Below are 20,535 nucleotides of genomic sequence, written 5' to 3'. Positions count from 1 at the left end.
AAAATGCAATGTGACAAGAGTTCAGTGTTAGAATTGTAAAAGCCTGTCCAATTTTAGTTTCGTCCTCATCCACACTGTTAACCTATTTTATGTATCATATGTGTTAAACCCAGACTATAATAACCAAGTTCTCTCCATGTGTTTGTTCTAGCAAGCTACTGCCTCCTGCTGTTACAGATGAACACTGCATTTTGCTTGAGAGCAGGCTTTGGTTATGAATGGATTTTATAGTGTGATCTTTATCTGATATTAAATGAATTGAACATTTTTTTTTTTTTTTTTTTTTTACAGTGCAATATCTATGAATATACAGGAGACATTTCTTTCTTGTAATGGTAGAGATGTTCATGGATTTCACTTTTCAACTTATTATTAGTATTAAGTTACAGCTAATAATTACAACCACTTTATTTACTAAATGTCAGGGTGATTGCATGTAACCTTCAATTACATATAAAAAATATACGAGTTTGGAAATACTGTGAAAATGTACAGTATTGACAACGCAGGGGCTCACAGTGGTATGTCAGTGGTCAAGAATGACTGTAGACAAAGCAGAAAACATTTATCACAGTTGTGAGAGGGTGTAAAACCTTTAGACTGGGATTTCTACACACATTTGTCTACAACCTGAGCTGATCTTCACAACCTTAATTTAACAGGTTTTGAACACTGGGCAACACTTTACTTGGATGGTTCATTGCATATGACTCACCTGACATTTAACCAACACTGAACTTAATATCTATAAAATGAAACTAAATTCTTAAGTTAAATGTAAATGACTGTCTATTGATTGTAACACTACACCTAACCGAACCCTTTAAGAGTTAGGGTAGGGTGAGATTTAGGATTTTGGTTAGAGTTAGGATGTAGGGTTAATTTAAGGGTAAGTGTTAGGTGCAGGGTTACACTGAACAGACAGTCCTTTACATTAAACTTAGTTCAGCTGCAAAAAAAATGTTCCAGACAAAATAACATTTGCTATTGAGCTTTTACTTTGAAGCAATAATTTGTAAGCCACTTCAACTCATATACATCTTTAATTATTTAAAAATGGTATCATAAAAATACACACAAGCCTTCATGAGCTCATGATTCCCAAATGAGCTTCTCATTTAGAACATCGACATATCACACAGGTTTCTGTTGCGTACACTATAGGTTATATACACACATACACAAAACCACTCAGCTGGGTCGGCGGCGCAGACAGAGCATGTGGATGTCAGGGCTGTTAAACTCAGGGTCCTGTTTTTCAGCTGGAATCTCCTCAGACTCAAAATCTTGCAGCAGCAGCTACAAAACACAAAGAATGTAGGACATGAGGGACAATGATCCTGCAGATCAACAATATTCATATGCTAATTTTAGATTTTACTTAAACACTAGAAATGTATTTTGGGCATTTTTAACCATAATTCTCAAAGTGTTTGTATTTTTAATTATTTAAATTGCATTTATTGTATATACATGACTATCTAAAAACATTAAAACTAATCTTCATTTAAGTAATTCATTTTTGTCAGGTTTGATCCACATATTTGCTTGTTTTATAAATCATAACATAATAAACTGACAGTAGGTTATTGTTATAAACTACATCACAGTATATTTTTTGAGTACATCATGAGTCTCACTGGTTCATCCAGATTAAAAAAAACATTAAAATGCATTTTCAGTTATAGATATAAATTCTCAGTTCATGGTAACTTTATAAACTGCACTAAAAAAGCTGATTGGTTGTCAGTCTATTAAGCTTAACTGTTATTTATTCATATTTTTCATTTAGTAAATTGTTTGATTTGAGTCTACTCAAAAAACACCATGCACCAATTGAATAGGTATTTTGTTCTATATTGTTCACAAACCTCAGACATGTCAAATATGACAGTGATATGGGTGATATGGGGTATTGTTAATGTCTTCCAAGTATACTTGTTATATGGATTCACCCACTCTATGCACAATCCTAAATACACTCACCTCAAAGAATCTCCTCTCCACTTCAGGATTCACTCCAACAGTGCGCTCTTCATAGCAGCAGAAGATGCAAGTCTCAGGTCCACTCAGGAGCTTCAGCGTCTCTACCAGTGGCTCCACAGACTACAGGTTTAAGAGTTGCTTAAATGTTGTCTAATCAGTACACACTTTGCAAACAGTACTCTGTAGAAGACAACACATTACCTGTTCATAATAGATGCAGTCAGCCATTAGAATATAGTCTGGATGTGGAAGGAAGTCTGCCACATCATCTCCCCTTTCAAAAAAAGAAGCATGCTATTTATTTACTACGGTCAACGTGTGCAAACTTTAAGTAATACAGAATACTTCCATAATAAATTCTCGTCATTCTTGTTACCCATTCTAACATAACAGTGATTCAATCAGATAAATCAAAGGCTAGGTGAGTACAAACCATTTTAGTACCTTGGCTGTAACTGAGCCTGTACTGATGAGGTCTTGATTTTTCCTGATGTTTAGTTCAAGAAGAGGCTGCAGGTCCTCCAAATCTGTTACTGTTACATTCGCTCTGTGTGGGTGAAACAGGACTGAAGTTAGTTGCCTGCCTATTTATGTAAAAATAAGAAATAAGGAGGGAAATTGCAATTGTTTCAGTTGCAACTGTTCGTGTAAGAATAAATATGGAACATACTGCATAAAGTTCAGTAGCTTTATTGCATATTATTATTAAATGATTATTGAGTTATTGCACACATTAAAATGAATTACATGAATATTATTATTGCACATATGGACAGTATAATCTGAGTATGCATATATGAACCAGTGTCACACATTGAGGGAGGAATTATAGAGTTTGTTGTTGTATTTGATCACTCCACTGGTGAATTTTAGTGGAATGAGTCTTGCACTGAATGTGCTCCTGTGTCTCATCACCGTGTTGTAGAGTGGGTGGGAGCCATCCAAAAATAAACACAGTCCTGCACAGTATCTAAGTATCAACATTTAGAGGAACCAAGACAAAAGGGAAACCCATTCTCTAAAAGAAGCATGGGTTAAAATGACAGAGGCATTTGGATTATATGGGAACAAATAGAAGAGATAAGTAATTAGTATTGATAGCCTGCCAGACTACTCTATGGTTAGACACTGAGGTATGTTTTCAAAACACAACTTGGGTAGCAGATCTGTGTAGTGCTGCGTAGCTTAAAGAACTGCAGGGTATTTCTTATTACGTCCTTCTAGCATTTAGAAGCTCATGCTATGCTATGCTTTCTTCTTGAGGCACTCTTGGTACAATACACTCATAAAATGTCTCGTCAAAAATGATGAACCCCTAAAGTCAGAAGAGTGACCAATCACAAAGCAGAACAGATGCTGTTAGCAATGTATCATTAAATCATACAGAAAAGAGAATTAGAACCTTTTTTGTATCATATTTGACACATTTGAGTTTCAATTAAATAATCAGGTCTCTAATAATTATAATAATAACAACAACAACAACAATACTAATAAATATTATATATAAATAATAAATGACATAAGTCTAACTAGATATATGTTTTATGTTGTACTGCATGCACCAAAAAAAATACATACAGATGTTTATAATTACTTAGAGTAAAATGTAAAGGAATTAGCCTGTTTAAAGCATGTAGTATCATATTTAATACATTTGGGTTTCAATTAAATAACCAGGAATCAAATAATAATAATAATAATAATAATAATAATAATAATAATAATAGACATCAGTAATAAAATAAAATGCTAGATAAAATGAATAAAATGTTTTTTCTGCTCCCTGGTGTATTACCCGTGCACTGCATGTGGATATTTTTTGTTTGTTTGTTTCGTTTAGTTTTGTTTTTAACTTGAGTAAAAAGTCTATTGGGGTAGTATTAGGGGTAAAACTATTATATATATATATATACGTGTGTGTGTGTGTGTGAAAATACATACACTGCTGAGCAATACATCTATACGTGTATCAAGTTTGACATAAAAGTTATGTATGAAAAGTGTTTCTTTTATTTAAAGAATACAATTTTTTTCTGGCAATCATTTGATGCTTCTGGATTTAAAGAATTAAGAGCTGAATTACTAAAATAAAGTACAACATAGAACAATTTTCGTACAAATATACTTGAAAAAATAACATTTTTTAAAAAACCTTTAAAAAAAAAAATCCATCCACCAACTTCACGCAGCTGTATACTGTTTGTTTAGCGATGTAGCTAAACCCAAATAGGCGGCTGTGGTTTCACAAGCAGGATTACACAGACAGTGTCTCTGTCAAAGATGACCTGACTGGGTCAGACACACAGATAGGAGAACACGGGGGGTTAAGTATGGACGTAAAGCGGCTTTACGGTGTTTCTACTCATGTCCACAGCTGTAACTCACCCTAGCGAAGCGGCCATTATGCCCACTACTCCAGTCCCTGCTCCCAGCTCCACCATCCTCTTACAGGACCAGGCGCTGGGACCTGCCTGAGAGTGACTAAACTGCTCCGTCTCCAGGTATTTAGACAGCACGATGGCCGCATCCCATACTACGCAACCTACATCGCCTTTGCTGCACTGGTACATTTTTAGGACGGAGCCATCAGTTTTCTCTATTTCCCTAACAAAATAACTACTCGAGTCCTCTTCCTCAGGCATGACCGCCATGTTGTTTCTTTGCTCCGTCCGTCCAATGAAAGAGCGCGCTGACGAGGGAGCGCCGCGCCTCCACAGGTTGCCAGATTGATCAAATAGCTGTTTAATGACAACTCAGAGTTTCAAAGACCGTAAAGTCGTAAAAAATGGATTAGCTACAATAGTTATAATATTGTTTGGCCGCTGAGGACGCATAAAAAGTCCGTTAAAACCTTTGCATTGGCGTCAAAATGAGTTGTTTGGTTGGCGACTCTTCGGATTTTAGATAAATGAAAACAGACTATTCAAGGCGATTGTGTTTACTGTCAAAAATAACATGAAAGTACACAGCCTGATTAAAAATCTTCCTCTGAACATTTTGTTTTTGTGATCCAAGGCCATCACTATATTAGCTAAGTGACACCACGGAAATAGCCTTATCAAAAATAAATAAATAAATAAATAATCCACCTAAAACACTGAAATGCGCCGATTATTGGCGCAGGCATATGTAAATGACCACACTATGTAAATGAACTACAGCTAACGCTTTTAAAATGAAAAACCCAGTAAATACACAACATTTTCACAGCGTTGGCAAAGGGTGGCGCTGTTTACGTTGTCTCAAAATTCAAGCCCATTATTAAAAACGTTGCCATGGTATCAGGACTCCATTCACAAGATCGGGCATGTAGGGGATCCTCGGGGATCCTCGGGTTCTTCTCTCTGTCACGGAAGCTATTTTTCCCACGTTGTCACAACCTCTTAGAACGTCGTCAGACAACGTTGTTGGAACGTTTCGACGAATTACAAGAATACAGCGCGCCAGACAACGCGGTGGGTACCAAAACAAATGGTTGCCCCAACGTTATCACAACGTTACTGTGTTCCACAGGGGAATCCACAGTGGAAAACGCTTCACTCTCTCACCTGATCGCAAACCAATCACCACCCCCATCGCCATGACATGGGTGGATCTTGTTTAAAGAATGCATGAAAAGAAAGAAGCCTGTAAGTAAACATTGCCACGTGTTAATGTTTATGCCTCACTTGTAAGCACTGATTCTGCACCGTCAGCGACCTCTGATGTTAACACGTTTGCATTCAACCCCCCTGACCATTACACCAGGAACCACACTTTTAATAGAACTTTACGTATGTGTACTGTTTGTCAGTAATGAGATCTGTAATGATATGTTGGTGTTAAATGTTTCTTTAAAGTTCAATTAAAGATCACTAAATTAACGATAACAGTTTTTTCATGATGCTTGTTGTGCCACGTGTTTGATGTTGGGTCTGTTTAGGCTAATTGTCAGACCTAATTTGAAAGGGATGTTGGGTTTGATTGCTAGGGGCTGATTGGAGCTGGATTGAAATGGAGAGGAGCAGCACCAGGATTTTCTGGCTGGAACTGAGCAGTTAATTGAGTCTTGCAGAATTCTTGCCAGTTTAAAATGATGTAAAAATGTAAAAAAAAAAAAACAGCATGACTGGAGAAAAAAAAATAAATAAAAGGTAGACCTCATGTAGGTCTCATAAACCCAAATCAGTTTATGGTTGACCTCTTGCTGTGGCCTCTACCTATTCCTATTCCATATATTCACTATTTATCATTCTTTTACACCACAAAATGCTAGCAAATGCCAGATGGCACTTCCAAGCCTGTCCTTATTGAATGGGGTGTACCTTAAATATGAGCTGTGTCCAGAAATGTGACCACTGCCACTGTTGAGCCACATTGAGCAAGGCCATTTACCCTTTCTGATACCTGGGCACCACATTTTCCTGTATTGTCTAATAAGAAAACAGAATTCCACAAGGTAGTCGATGATTTTAGACAACCTTGTTGTGTGTGTGAGCTCAATGCTGTGCAACAAGAGATTGTATGAACAGTCTGAGTGTCCACCTTCCCCAAAGAAGCGGCGTGTAATTTTTTACCCAAATAAACTGTTTGTTCACTACTTATTGCGTGATTGTTGTAGTACACTGCAGTTCTGCCCTATGTTTTCAGAGACCGCAACAAAATAGCAGAACCCCAAAGTAGTGTACTATATAGTGCATAGGGTATAGTTCTAAACACAGCTTTGATCTTTGTCCTCAGTACTGATACATTCTGTGTTTCTGGCATAAAAGGCCATCCTCTGGTGATGCGATACATATACCTTAAATGTACAGCATGGGTGGATATTAATGGGAGTACTGGTTAAAAAAATCCTTTAAACAGAATCATGGACTTTATATAAATGTGATTTCTTAGGAATTAGAAACACAAAAAGCTGAAAAGAACACTGTTGTTTATGGTTATGCTTATGGTTGCTTTAATGTTTTCTGCTGGGACTGCATTATATCAGTTATAAGGATGAGGAATGGTTAGAATCTGCTAATACATTAAGAGGGATGTGGTGGTCCAGATCAAACCACATATAATGTTCCCCAGCAATAGCAGCCTGATGAGACCGCTCCAGATGACTCCTGGGAAAGCGCCTTCTGTGTGTGCCCTCTTCACTCTCCGTTCCCTGCCTTGGAACAAAGTCAGACTGATAGGCAGAATGATCTCTTCTGGTCAGTCCTACTGCACTCACACTGCCATCATGACAAAGGCAGAAATGAGAATTATGCTGCCGGCGGTCATCCAGACACTTCTTGCGACCCACACCCTATAGACACATGCAGATATACACAGCATCATAATCAAGTGTTTTTAAGTTTTCTTTCTTTGTTTTGTAATAATAAATATATGTTTTAATAATGAAAAGATTTTGGCTCATGTTTCACTTTTTCTTTAATAATCTGTTTGTCAAATGGTTCCCCCTTTTTCTCCCGAATTGGTACTGCCAAGTAACCCAGCGCCCTCTAGATTCCTCCTGAAACTAGGAGGGTAAGGACTTAACACATCTCCTTTCGTGGCTCAGGATCTGAACTTGCAACCCCATAGTGCAGACCATAGTGTAGAGCATTAGACCACTGAGCCACTCTGAGCCACTCTGAGCCTCTTTTTCCACTTTTTGACATATCTTGAAACTGGCTGCTGTCCTTTACGCTGTGTCGAAATTTAATGATAAAAGCACTTTTACATTAATTTCCAATGAAAGTTTTTTTGTCCTACTCTGGTGTGTGGGTGTGTTTATTACTTGACAATGTTGGAAGACTTACATTATCATATGTTTCAATGTTATTCTGCAGTGTAGCCCGGTTATCATGCTGTGAAAATGGGTAGTTCCTTCCCATTGTTTTCTATTAAAAAAATAAAGAAAAAAGGGAAAATGTAAACAGCATTAACATTTATAGTGATAAGAACAGAAAGTCAAAATAATACAGGTAATATAATGTGTATTGTTTACTTGTCGCCACTTGTTTACTGACTACAGAAAATATTTTGCTAAAAGTATTTTACTGTAACACAATGTGTATAGTCTGTAAACTGATAGTAATAAAATGTAATACAACCTTTTCAAGGTTCATTTTGGGGTATCTCTCTTCTGCTTGTAGCACGGGTTGGAGCTGTCCCTGGGCCAGTATGGATCCTGTGCTTGTACAGGCTTTTTGTGTTTTCACAGAGTTTTCACTGACATGGGCAAACAAAAAAAAAACATGGTATATTTTATTTACAAATAATGTGGACTAAATTGGTTTACTCTAAGATGAGAACGAGGTAATTAATTAACGCTTAAATAAATTAATTTAATTAATTTAGTTATGCATTAATGTGTGTTTTATGACTGATGAATTAGTTTTAATATGTATATCTAATGCGTCTTAACGTCATGACGTCATGTTAGTCTGTATTAGTCCTTCATGTCGTTGCTGTCCCTTTTTAATAATTTTAATCTGACAGTTTTTACACATTGTGTAAAATTTATGACGAATGGACCAACAGAAATGTTCTGTTGACACTGACTGCCATTGAAAGTTAGGAAGATTTTTTCCTTTTTTCATTTTTTTAAAATACGACGTTTTTGGAAAGCAAAAGAAAGCAAAGGCAAATATTTCTCACCCAGTTGCCATCTTGTTTCATATTTGCATATCTTTTGCCTCCTTTGGTCATGTTGCCTGTGCAAATGAACTGGGTTGAGTTTTATTTTGCAGTATATAAAGGAAATCTCCTAAAAATGTGTCTCCAATGAAACGTGTGCCTTGTGTGAGACATTTTTGTACCCATGACAACAGAACGCAGACCATTACTATTGGAGAATGTAGCTAAATTAATGTAATGGATTAACTTTACGGATTTGTGTATCGTAAATCATTTCAAATAAAGTGTTAAACTTTTTATACTAACAAGTAGCTCATTAGAATGTACACATAAGTAAAAACTATTTAAATAAAACATGTAAATAAAAAATAAAAAGTTGAAGAAAAATGTGGACGTACACATATTGAGATCAAAGCATGCAAATATATAAAAAATAAAGTAATTTTCAATAAAGTATCATTTTCAATGAAGTATTTTTCTTTTTTTTCCAGGTTTTGTAACATACGACTCTTCGGGAATATTTTCTAGTTTTTTCTAGAACTTTTTTCTACGTCAAATGTATTTCCGGGTAACGAGCGTTGGGCGCCTGTGGTGGTTAAACGTGAGTTTGCTGAGGAGAAGGATCGGATAGTCAAAAAAACATTTCTCTTAAAAGAAGAGGTAATACTTGGGAAGGTGTACACTGGTTTATACCCACTCTGCTATTTAGGTTTAGTTTTCCTAAATGAATTAGGCTGACAGTTCTGAAAACAATGCCATTTGTAGTGTAGCTTAGCTAGTGATAGATAGCTAGATAGCTTCCAGAAATGAGTAAGTTAGCCTCCTAATGCTGCCGCAGTCACGCAGCGTCACACATCAACACACACAGTAAGTATAGGAAACCTACAGCAGCTAAAACCTATACTTACACGTTCAGGACATGAACTGAATCCCGTCTTACAAATGTTACCGCAGGGAGAGCGTCGGAGCTACTTTATCGAAGTTTCTGGATGGCTCAGAGAGTTGGCCGAAGGTGGCTGTCTGGCTGAAAATGAGCTCTCCAGAACATGAACCGGTGTCGTCTGTGCCTACAGACCACATGCATGAAGACGTGGATCACGACAGCACTGCCGGCGAAGACACAAAACAGGTAGCTAACCACGGTGCATGTAACTCAATGAGTTGTAATTACAGTTGTAATTAGCTGCAGTAGTGGCGACGTTACCTGTGGTAAAGTGTACAGTAGCTGTCAGACTTGACGTAGCTACCACTAGGCTGTTGGTAATCTTAGTACTTAGGTCCATACGCTATGTCCAAATACTGATTAACCACTTTGGACCCATTGTCCAGCGGTGGTTTTCTGATGATCCTGGAATGATTTGGCAGCCAGTCATAAGAGCTAGTGAAGTAAAGTACTGATGTTAGCTAGATGCTTAGTTCTGGCTCACAAACACTGGTCTCATTCATCCCAGTAATATTGAGTGGTGTCAATCACTCCAGCTCATGCATTTCCGCTCATCACACTCTTCAGTCCAGTGGAGTTGACACTTGTCAATGGCATGGCATCCTTAGGTTCATGTAATACTACTCTACTGGGTTATATTAGCTATGCTCAATAATGCAAGCCTAATTCCAGCTTAATTAGAATAGTGTTTGCCCTCTTTTGTATGTATGTGTGTGTGTGTGTGTGTGTGTATATGTATGTATGTTTATATGTATATATACAGTGTGTGCCGAATTATTAGGCAAGTTGTATTTGAGAGGATTCTTTTTATTATTGAACAACAACTATGTTCTCAATCAACCCAAAAGACTCATAAATATCAAAGCTTAATATTTTTGGAAGTTGGAGTGGGTTTTTTTTTAGATTTGGCTATCTTAGGAGGATATCTGTTTGTGCAGGTAACTATTACTGTGCAGAATTATTAGGCAACTTAATTAAAAACAAATATATACCCATCTCACTTGTTTATTTTCACCAGGTATACCAATATAACAACACAAAATTTAGAAATAAACATTTCTGACATTCAAAAACAAATCAGTGACCAATATAGCCACCTTTCTTTACAGTGACACTCAAAAGCCTTCCATCCATAGATTCTGTCAGTTGCTTCGTCTGTTTACGATCAACATTGCGTGCAGCAGACACTACAGCCTCCCAGACACTGTTCAGAGAGGTGTACTGTTTTCCCTCCCTGTAGATCTCACATTTTATGAGGGACCACAGGTTCTCTATGGGGTTCAGATCAGGTGAACAAGGGGGTCATGTCATCATTTTTTCTTCTTTTAGACCCTTACTGGCCAGCTATGCTGTGGAGTATTTGGATGCATGTGATGGAGCATTGTCCTGCATGAAAATCATGTTTTTCTTGAACAATACCGACTTCTTTCTGTACCACTGCTTGAAGAAGGTGTCTTCCAGAAACTGGCAGTAGGTCTGGGAGTTGAGCTTCACTCCATTCTCAACCCGAAAAGGTCCCACAAGTTCATCTTTGATGATACCAGCCCATACCAGTACCCCACCTCCACCTTGCTGGCGTCTGAGTCGGAGTGGAGCTCTCTCCCCTGTACTGATTCAGCCTCTGGCCCATCCATCTGGCCCATCGAGAGTCACTCACATTTCATCAGTCCATAAAACCTTAGAAAAATCAGTCTTAAAATATTTCTTGGCCCAGTCTTGACGTTTTATCTTATGTTTCTTGTTCAAAGGTGGTCGTTTTTCAGCCCTCCTTACCTTGGCCATGTCTCTGAGTATCGTACACCTTGTGCTTTTTGATACTCCAGTAACGTTGCAGCTCTGAAATATGGCAAAACTGGTGGCAAATGGCATCTTGGCAGCTTCACGCTTGATTTTCCTCAATTCATGGGCAGTTATTTTGCACCTTTTTTTTCCAACACGTTTCTTGCGACCCTTTTGGCTATTTGCCATGAAACGCTTGATTGTTCGGTGATCACGCTTCAAATGTTTGCAATTTCAAGACTGCTGCATCCCTCTGCAAGACATCTCACAATTTTTTACTTTTCAGAGTCCGTCAAATCTCTCTTCTGACCCATTTTGCCAAAATAAAGGAAGTTGCCTAATAATTAAGCACACCTTATATAGGGTGTTGATGTCATTAGACCACACCCCTTCTCATTACAGAGATGCACATCACCTGATTTACTTGATTGGTAGTTGGCTTTCAAGCCTATAGAGCTTGGAGTAGGACAACATGTATAAAAAGGATGATGTGATCAAAATACTAATTTGCCTAATAATTCTGCACACAATATATATATGTATGTGTATATGTGTGTGTGTGTATGTATGTATGTATGTATATACATAATATATACTATTAGTGTGATAGTATATAAGTGTGAACTAAACACTGGCACCCAGTCTGAGTAATCTAAAGCATCCTACTGTTGTTTGTTACTGTTTGGTGTTTTATGTTCATTTTAATGGGAAGTTATGATGTAAATTTTTATTGTCAATAAGCACTGCTTTTTGTTTGTTGTTCAGGGGGCAGTTGTATGTCTTGGTAACAACGAAGTAAAGAGTCGCGCTGTGGTGAAGTACTCTGCAGCACCGCCCCCAGCCACCTATGCACTTCTTCAGGAGCAGACAGATCTCAAGTTGCCCCCAGCTAACTGGCTGCGAGAGAGTACCCAGCTCGGCTCTGCTGGGACCACTGTTCTTGGATCCAGTAGCAAAAGCAAACCCTTCTCCAGGTATGATGTATACAGTGTCACATTATGTTTTAAAAGAATGCACTCTTACATTTTGAAGTTGTTCTCCAGAAGCTATTTTTTCTAATGTATTGTTTGCTGTTCCTCATGGTTGTTTTTTAAGCTTTGGTATGGCCTATGACTTCATTGACTCCATTGGGAATGATGTTGATGTGGTGTCTGATTCAGAGGTGGGTTTTTGTTACAAGCTCATCTAAAAGATCTGTTGTTTTCTTATGTAAGCTGAGCTTTTTTCCAATGTCCGTTTCTCTCTCTGACAGAACATAAAAAAGCTGCTGAAGATCCCGTACAGTAAGTCTCATGTCAGCATGGCAGTTCATCGGGTGGGCAGGACTCTGCTGCTGGATGAGCTTGACATTCAAGAGCTCTTTATGCGGTCATCCCATGTAAGCACATTCCCTTCTACTGAGATAACGTACTTCAGCTGCTTTCATTTTTGCTTCTTGTCTTGTAAGCACTGAAGACCTTACCATAAATGGTGAATTTACACAGCTATGTCAAACTGAATAAACAGCGCAAAGAATGATTTTTCAGCATATAAAGCTTCTATTAATGGTTTCATGTGTTTAGACGGGAGACTGGACATGGCTGAAAGAGTTTTACCAGAGGCTTATTGACCAGAAGTGGCAAAGGAAGAAGAAAAGTAAAGAGCACTGGTATGAAAAGGCGATCCTCTCCAAGTTCCTTTACTACAGGTGAGCTAAAAACATATTAAAAATAGATTTTTTACCAGAACAATAGATTTGTATAGTATTGTTCTTACCTAATGTAATCAGTAATAAAGGAAATTAACTTTTGTTCTTGTATTTCAGTATAAATGGAAATGATGTTGCAGAACCTGTGCCTTCAGACTCAGACAACTGTGCTGAGGCAGAGGAGGCCTGTGGAAGTGCTGAATATGGTCCGTCCTGGCCTGCTACCTTTAACAGTACTGCTTCTGAAGCAGACCAGTCCACTATTCCCAAAGAGGTATAATAAACTGTTTCGTCTGTTTATGTCTGTAAGAGAGAAGTTAGAGAATGTTTATTTTCTCATGCTCTTTTATTTTGCAGGAGCGAGTGGGGAACACTTATGCTCTTGGTCATGTCACATCTATTCCTAAAGAGCAGAACCTTCCCACTCTCTTCAATGAGGGAGAGAACAGCCAGGTAACAGTAAAGCAGTTACTTATTTGTGCATAATAGCTGTGTTACTGTTTTAATGCTTGATGATACTAGTGCACCACTAGGCACAAACAATGCTCCCATTCTTTCTTGTTGGCACAGGGCTTAAAGAATGACTTTGTACGGAATATCCTCTGGACGTTTGAGGACATTCACATGCTAGTGGGGTCCAACATGCCCATCTTTGGAGGAGGGCGCTACCCAGCAGTCAGTCTACGACTCAGGTCTGAACTCATGTCCGATTTACACTTCTCAGAGAAAGATTGCAGAGTGGACAATATAGCATTTCATTCTGTTTGATGTTTTTTTTAGTTTCAGTACTTGTTTTTAGAAACTATTGGGAACTTTCTGAAAGGAATGTATGCTGGGTTGCCTCAGCTAAACCTGTTCTTTCCCATCTTTTGTTTAAGGGATAACAACAAACCAATCAACATTCTCACTGGTATTGATTACTGGTTGGACAATTTGATGTGCAATGTACCAGAGCTTGTCATGTGCTTCCATGTAAATGGAATAGTACAGGTACATCATTTATTTGTTTAGTATACTGTTCTTGTAACTGTTACTACAAATGCAAACATGCTTTAGTACTGCATACATGTGCCTCTTTTGTTTTTAACAGAAGTATGAGATGATAAAGACAGAGGACATCCCTGATTTGGAGAATTCTACTTTTTCCACGCGAGTTGTGAAGGACATTGCCCAGAATATTCTTTCTTTTCTCAAGTCTAATTGTACCAAAGAAGGACACACCTATTGGCTATTTAAGGGTTAGTGGTAGTGATGATATCTGTGGTGTGTTGTTTTGTTATTATTACCCATGTGAAATTTGCAAACAGTAACATAAATACTGCATCCTACAGACATTTCACTTTTGTTCCTTTCTAGCCAGTGGAAGTGACATCGTAAAGCTGTATGACCTGACTACTCTGTGTGAGGAAGCGCCTGAAGAAAAGTGCCAGAATCCCTTCACCCTGCCTGTGGCTGTGCTGCTGTATAAGTGCGTACCACATCTAGAGCTTTGTTTCACATAATGCAGTCTGTGATGCTTTGTTTTTTCAGCCAGCAGATGTTTTCACTGTAGGCGATGTTAACAGAGATGCTGTGTTCTGGTTTACAGGGTGGCCAGCAATATGATGCTGAAAAAGACCCAAAACAGGAAGCATTATGGGACCATCAGAACTCTCCTGCTCAACTGTGTTAAACTGCTGGATAAGGAAAAACACCCGCAAGTACATACCATACCTTTCTCGTTTTACCTACAGTCGTATTGGGTTGTTTCTACTTTACTTCTTATAGATTTGTTCTCTTCTGATTGTTGTTTAGATCATAGCCTCAGCACACTACATGCTTTCAGAGCTGTTCCAGCTAGATGACTCGAGTGAGGAAGAGAGTAATGGAGAGTCTCTGCGGAATGGAGGCTCAGAAGACAGTTACAGTGAGGATGAGGATGAAGAAGATGATGAAGATGAGAGCTGCTCCTACAGCACATCGTCTGATCCACCGAAGGACTGCAAGGCTGTGGCAGTCATTAAGTCAGTGGGAGAGCTGTCTGTTCCTGAAAAGTACACCTCCACTCACAAGATCAGAGTATGTTACAACAGAGTTTTAAAACTAAAACTCTAAAAAAAACAAAAAACACAAGGCTGTTGTAGAAACACCATGTTTCAAACAGTCATTGGTTATTTTGTCCAAATAAGGAATATATGTAATCTATGAAAATGATCATTCTCACACAGTGAAAACCTGGTAAGAACCTCTGTATTTATGTTCCCCAGCCCAACTGTTCATTTCCTGTGTCCCAAGACAAGGAAGAGAAATGTAGGCTTGTCCTTTGCTACGTTCTAAAGGTGAGACCACTCCGATAACACCCATAATGTATGTACACTATGTTTCATATTTCTGAGCACATATAGTACAAATCTGCAGAAATGAGCAGACTCTGGCATTCTATGTACTGTAGGGGCTGAAGGCAGTGGATAGCAGCATAAAGAAGGAAAGTGACTTGCCAGCGGCCGACCCAAACACCCCCATTCCTCTGAAATATGAGGAGAGTGGAGCCAGGGCTGTGGAGAAAGAGATTGCCCTGTTGCTTGACAGAGGTCAGACCTAAAGTTTTTTTTTTTTTTTTTTTTTTTATAAACAACACTGTTCTTGGTGACTTCTAGATTTTGACCTCTTGGTGCATTGTAGGGTGTTTGTAGTAACTCTTTCTGTTGTTCTGCTCCATAGCTGCCCCGTGTGGTGAGGGCCTCAAGTTACCCATGCGCTCAGGCATGCTACCTGGCTCCTGGCAACACCAGATGAAGCTGCAGCTATTCCTGAAGGCCTCAAAAGCCTACTGTGTACTTGCTGAGGCTGCCACTAACCTGTTGAAGTATGGCCGTGCCCTGCGGTACATCAAACTGGCTTTACAATGCCATGGTGAGAGGACAAAGAAGTATAGGCTGATAGCAGCATACGATTGTTTAAATGCTGATTGACTTTATTAAATAATGTCCAAAACTACAAATAGAATCAAATATTTTACATTTTCTGTTCTAATGGTATTTTTTTTCTGTCTTCTTTCCTCTCTATGTGTAGATGCATATTGTGCTATAAGCAGTGGATTGTACCCACGTGTCCTGTTGTTCCATAGTCAATGTCTCTCTCTGTGTGGTGACATACAGCTCATGTTGGCCCAGAATGCCTCAAACAGAGCTGCTTATCTGGAAGAGTACAACTACCAGACCAGAGATGATCAGGAGATCCTTCATTGTCTGCACCGGGAGAGCTCCTGCCAAGGTCTCAGCCATAACTCGCGTGCATTCCATCTTTAAAACTACGAACACTATCTGCATATTGTGTTCTAGTATCGGTCATGTTCTATATATCACTTAAATGTATATTGTATTGTCTACTAAGGGCCAGCATTTTCCATGTTCTGTGAGCTGTTGAATAGTCTACACTTGTCATTTTCATTTTTAAGAAAGCAGCTCTCTAAATAGCATATGACCATGATTTTGCCCACCTTACTAATTATCTTGGTATATTTCCATCAGCCTTCAACATGGCCACTGATCTAGCCACTGACCCAGAGTACCAGCTTTTTGTCAGCAGTAAGTGTTATGAGGCTGCCCATGATCTTTTGACTTCTGAGGCACTGAAGGACCTGGGCCAGGAACAGCTGGCGCAGGTTTTGAAGCGGCTTGGCAACATCCGCAACGAGATGGGCGTGTTTTACATGAACCAGGCTGCAGCTTTACAGACGGAGAAAGAAGGAGGTAAGCACCAGTTTCTCCAAGGATACTCCACTGGTAATAACTTTTTAGGGAGGATTAATGAGAAAATACATAATGAATCTTATTCATGTAGGTTCTTAACCAATATTGCTTTACATTCACACACCATACATATGTCAATGTATTTATTATTTCCATCTCTCCCTCCTTTCCTCTGTCTTGAAGTGCGGAGGTCGGTGTGTGCAGCAGAGCAGGAACTGTGGAAGAAAAGCTTCTCATATTTTGAGAAGGGCATGCAGAACTTTGAGGCCATCTCTGACTCTGTGAATAAAGCTCTGCTGCTGTGTAACATCGGCAGGCTGATGCGCATCTGCGCCCAGGCCCACTGCGCCATGACCTCAGAGGAGAGCCGTGGAGAGTTCTCACCGGAGGAAGCTCTTTACTACAACAAGGTACATGTACCAAGTAGCTAAAAAAAATCCTTTGCCAAAACATAAGTCTCTGTATGTCTGTATATAAATTGTTTGACTAGTTGCAGTGTATTTAATTAATTTAGAACTGTAACAAAATGAGAAGCACCGGTTCAAATCCTGTTAATTAGTGGGCGGGGTAATTGGCTACAATATTATGAAATATTATGGGGAGTTTCCCTATAAAATTTAATTATAATTACAACACTGATATAGCATCCTATAACCATCTCCCTTTTCTGTACACAGGCTGTAGATTACTATCAAAGGGCCATGAAAAGTCTAGGCAGCAGAGAGAGCCATACAGCAGTATGGGATTCAGTGAACTGGGAGCTCTCTACCACATACTTTACCCTGGCAACACTGCTGCAGGACTATGCCCCACTGTCCCGCAAAGCCCAAGAGCAGGTAATGCAGCCGCACAAACAGACAGGCTATGCCACCTTACTGTAAGCTAAATATGCTGTTAATGGACCATAAATGCCCATTAAACTTTGAAATGAAGCTGTATTCTGTCTTGATTTCAGATTGAAAGAGAAGTGACAGAAGCCATGATGAAGTCTTTGCGATATTGTGACCTCCAGACGGAGTCTGCTCGTCAGCCACTGTACCAGTACAGAGCGGCTACCATTCACCACAGACTTGCCTCCATGTACCACAGCTGCTACCGCAACCAGGTAAACTCATCCTCCCATTCATTTACATATGCACACTATCCATTTGTTCCTGTACAAACACTCACATTTCTCTCCTGTCTGTGGCTGTCACAGGTGGGTAATGAGAGTTTACGGAAGCAGCATAGGTCTCTAGCAGAGCTCCATTACTCCAAAGCGGTCCGTCTGTTCCTCAGTCTTAGCGATGCACCCTGTGAGCTGCTTCGCACGCTGCTTGAGAGAGTAGCCTTTGCGGAGTTCACTATGGCAGGTCAGTCTTACACACTAGCCTCCCAAAACAGCTGCATGTCACTACAGCTATGCTTTCTTATGTGTGTGACATGTGCATGCATATGTCTGTTTTTCTGTATTTGTATGTCTGCTGTTAATAAATTGCTGTTGGGATGTGTGTTTCAGGGCAGAACAGCAGTGCTGTGAAACTAAAAACCCTAACAGGTGCTCTAGAGATCATGAATGAAACACGGCATGCCTTCAGGCTAATCCACAAAGAGCTACATGAGCAACAGCAGAGAGAGGTACGCAGGCAAATGAAAAAAAAAAAAGGCCTCACACATCTCCTGATTTGGAAGATTAATCATAAGTAATGTTTGCAGGCATTGGCAGTAGAAGAGACTGTCAATCCTGAAGAGTCAAATGAGGGGTGTGATAGCTCTGCCTCTTCAGGACTGAACACACAGGAGGTGTTGAAGCTGATTGGTGTCTTTGAGCCCAGTTTTTCCTTCCTGCTGCTGCAGCTGGTCAAACTCAGCACCACCAGTAAACGCAAACCCAGGTGAGATGAGATTAAGAGGATTTGTGTGTCAGATAAAGGATAGATAATTTTTGTCCTGGGGAATCATGACGTTCTGTGCCTTTAGGTTTATTAATTAATGCACTGATTTGCTGAGTATATTTGAGTTAGTGTTGAACATACCTTAAGTTCATATGCAGGTAAATAAATCCCCATTTGTCTTTATACACGATTCATCTGTTTCTGTTTCTGTTTGTGTTTGTGTTTGTGTGTGTGTGTGTGTGCGCGCGCGCATATGTGTTGAGCAGCGCTAAAGAAGAGGAGCAGGTGAAAGTCTACAAGCAGGTGTACTCCCGGCTGTTGCGAGCAGAAAAGAATGCAGCCCTGATCCAGCGTGTTGCCCTCTATTTGGAACTTCTGGATCAGCTGAGCCCACCAGCAGAAACTGATGAAACAGGACCATCAGTGTAAATTGTACATTAGTGCTGATTTCTGAACTGACAGGTGCTACCAGCTGTGTCATTCATCCACACTGTGTGCTGATACGATGAGACGACTACTGGAATGGGCCTTTTTCATTGAAACCTGGCAATGTGAAGACATGTCCTCACAAACAGTGCCTTGTCCTCTCACTCACTAGATCTTCATCCAGACATCCAGCAAGGAATTGAAAAGAAGGCTTGTTTTAAATATTCTGTACAAAAATAGTTTGGTGAATATTTTCTGAAGATGACTCATGAACCAACAGAACTACCTACTCCTTTTTTTTATTTATTTAATTATTATTTTTCTAAATGCAAGAAAGGACACTTGACCATTTTAGTGCTGCATAATTAAGCTCACTTTTGTTGGTATTGCTGAAGGATCACAGTCTTCTAAAATAACTAAACTATAAAAATGTGCAATATTAAGGCAGTGTTCAGGGGTACGATCTGTTTAAAGAAGGGGTTCACAGAAAAATCTCATTTACACAATTTGTGTCCTTACCTCAAACAAATACTTTGACTTTCATTATTTTGGAGCATGGAAAGAATTGAGTACATTTGATTATTTTGGTGAACATTTCCTTTAGAGGTTTGTACAGGTTGCAGTGTTTTGTATGAATGTGCTCGCTGACTTGGTTGTTAATACTCTTTATTAAAATTTTGGAAATTATTTTAGTTCTTTGTCTATGTCTTGGTTTTGTTTTGGATTCCATCATTTTACATGAATCACTTGAAATTGAGCTGATGTGGCCTAATAATAAGCAGCAATGACTGATGGCTTTCCACACATGATCAATCTAATGCAAATACATTTTTTCTGTGGATCTGTTTGTTATACTGCTGTAACTCACATTATATGCAGCATCAGAGACTGCATTTGGATCTGGCTCGGTCTGTCAGTGATGCAGTTGAGGAACAAAGAGCTCTGGCCACCATTGGCTGGACTTACCGCTTCCTTCATGACTCTGACCAGTCACTGGACAGCCTGAAGCAGGCAGAGGACGCATTCAAGAAGAATCTGGCTATAGTGGATGAACATCTGGAAGGTCTTGTTCTTGTTTTCTAGTTTCTACTGATGTGAGAAATCAGCAGGTGACAAAGACACAACAGTGGAGAGTTGAGTTTGCTGAGTAGTTCATAAAAGAAGAGCTGATGCTAGTATGTCATCACATCAAAGCAAAAAGCCTGTGTCTCCAATGGAGGTTTTTGAAAAGATGAGCTCGCTGTCGTAGAATAAATGTTCCCTCAAAGTTTTAGCGTGTGTGTGTCTGTCTGTCTGTGTGTCTGTGCTGGGTTGAGTGTTGTAGTGTTTGGGCCGATGTTTCCTATGTGTCTGTGTGCTGCAGGGATAGTTTCAGATCGGGAGTGACCTGAGACCGCGACTTTTGCTGAACCTGGGCTGTCGTTTAAAACAAGCCACAGGTCAGGTTTCAAACTATCTTGGCGTTAAGTGTGTGTGTGTGTGTGTGTGTATATATATATATATATATATATATAT

At 39.2% G+C, this 20,535-nt stretch overlaps 3 protein-coding genes across 5 annotated transcripts; 1 reads left to right on the top strand and 2 right to left on the bottom strand.

Moving 5' to 3' along the window:
* Positions 1–975: 975 nt before the first annotated feature.
* Positions 976–4,677, bottom strand: vcpkmt (valosin containing protein lysine (K) methyltransferase). The gene is made up of 5 exons (XM_072689427.1): positions 4,375–4,677; positions 2,420–2,533; positions 2,188–2,260; positions 1,987–2,106; positions 976–1,299 (listed from the first exon to the last, which is right to left on the bottom strand). The coding sequence occupies exons 1-5, from the start codon at positions 4,638–4,640 to the stop codon at positions 1,192–1,194; spliced, it is 681 nt and encodes a 226-aa protein (XP_072545528.1). The 5' UTR covers positions 4,641–4,677; the 3' UTR covers positions 976–1,191.
* A 2,246-nt stretch (positions 4,678–6,923) lies between these two features.
* On the bottom strand, positions 6,924–8,612 carry tex36 (testis expressed 36). Its single transcript, XM_072690207.1, has 4 exons — positions 8,602–8,612; positions 8,055–8,172; positions 7,761–7,841; positions 6,924–7,264 (listed from the first exon to the last, which is right to left on the bottom strand). Exons 1-4 carry the CDS (start codon positions 8,610–8,612, stop codon positions 6,959–6,961), a joined length of 516 nt encoding a protein of 171 aa, XP_072546308.1. The 3' UTR covers positions 6,924–6,958.
* A 545-nt stretch (positions 8,613–9,157) lies between these two features.
* On the top strand, positions 9,158–19,712 carry edrf1 (erythroid differentiation regulatory factor 1). 3 transcript variants are annotated; one of them, XM_072689425.1, is made up of 26 exons: positions 9,158–9,240; positions 9,535–9,709; positions 12,068–12,276; positions 12,398–12,464; positions 12,555–12,680; positions 12,865–12,989; positions 13,107–13,263; positions 13,347–13,442; positions 13,560–13,681; positions 13,868–13,979; positions 14,080–14,227; positions 14,346–14,457; positions 14,578–14,689; positions 14,784–15,047; positions 15,236–15,307; positions 15,421–15,559; positions 15,690–15,881; positions 16,041–16,241; positions 16,499–16,720; positions 16,904–17,130; positions 17,398–17,556; positions 17,676–17,825; positions 17,919–18,072; positions 18,219–18,337; positions 18,416–18,594; positions 18,861–19,712. In XM_072689425.1, exons 2-26 carry the CDS (start codon positions 9,611–9,613, stop codon positions 19,021–19,023), a joined length of 3,726 nt encoding a protein of 1,241 aa, XP_072545526.1. In that variant the 5' UTR covers positions 9,158–9,240; positions 9,535–9,610; the 3' UTR covers positions 19,024–19,712. The 3 variants fall into 3 exon arrangements, with proteins under 3 accessions (XP_072545526.1, XP_072545525.1, XP_072545527.1); XM_072689424.1 differs by having other exon boundaries at positions 9,159–9,447; XM_072689426.1 differs by lacking the exons at positions 9,158–9,240; positions 9,535–9,709; positions 12,398–12,464 and having other exon boundaries at positions 12,254–12,276.
* The last annotated feature ends 823 nt before the right edge of the window (positions 19,713–20,535 follow it).

This window comes from Salminus brasiliensis, chromosome 10 (genome assembly GCF_030463535.1).
Source record: "Salminus brasiliensis chromosome 10, fSalBra1.hap2, whole genome shotgun sequence".
NCBI lineage: Eukaryota > Metazoa > Chordata > Actinopteri > Characiformes > Bryconidae > Salminus > Salminus brasiliensis.
The sequence above is the reverse complement of the archived record's forward strand: the minus strand, read 5'-3'. Positions and strand labels throughout refer to the sequence as shown.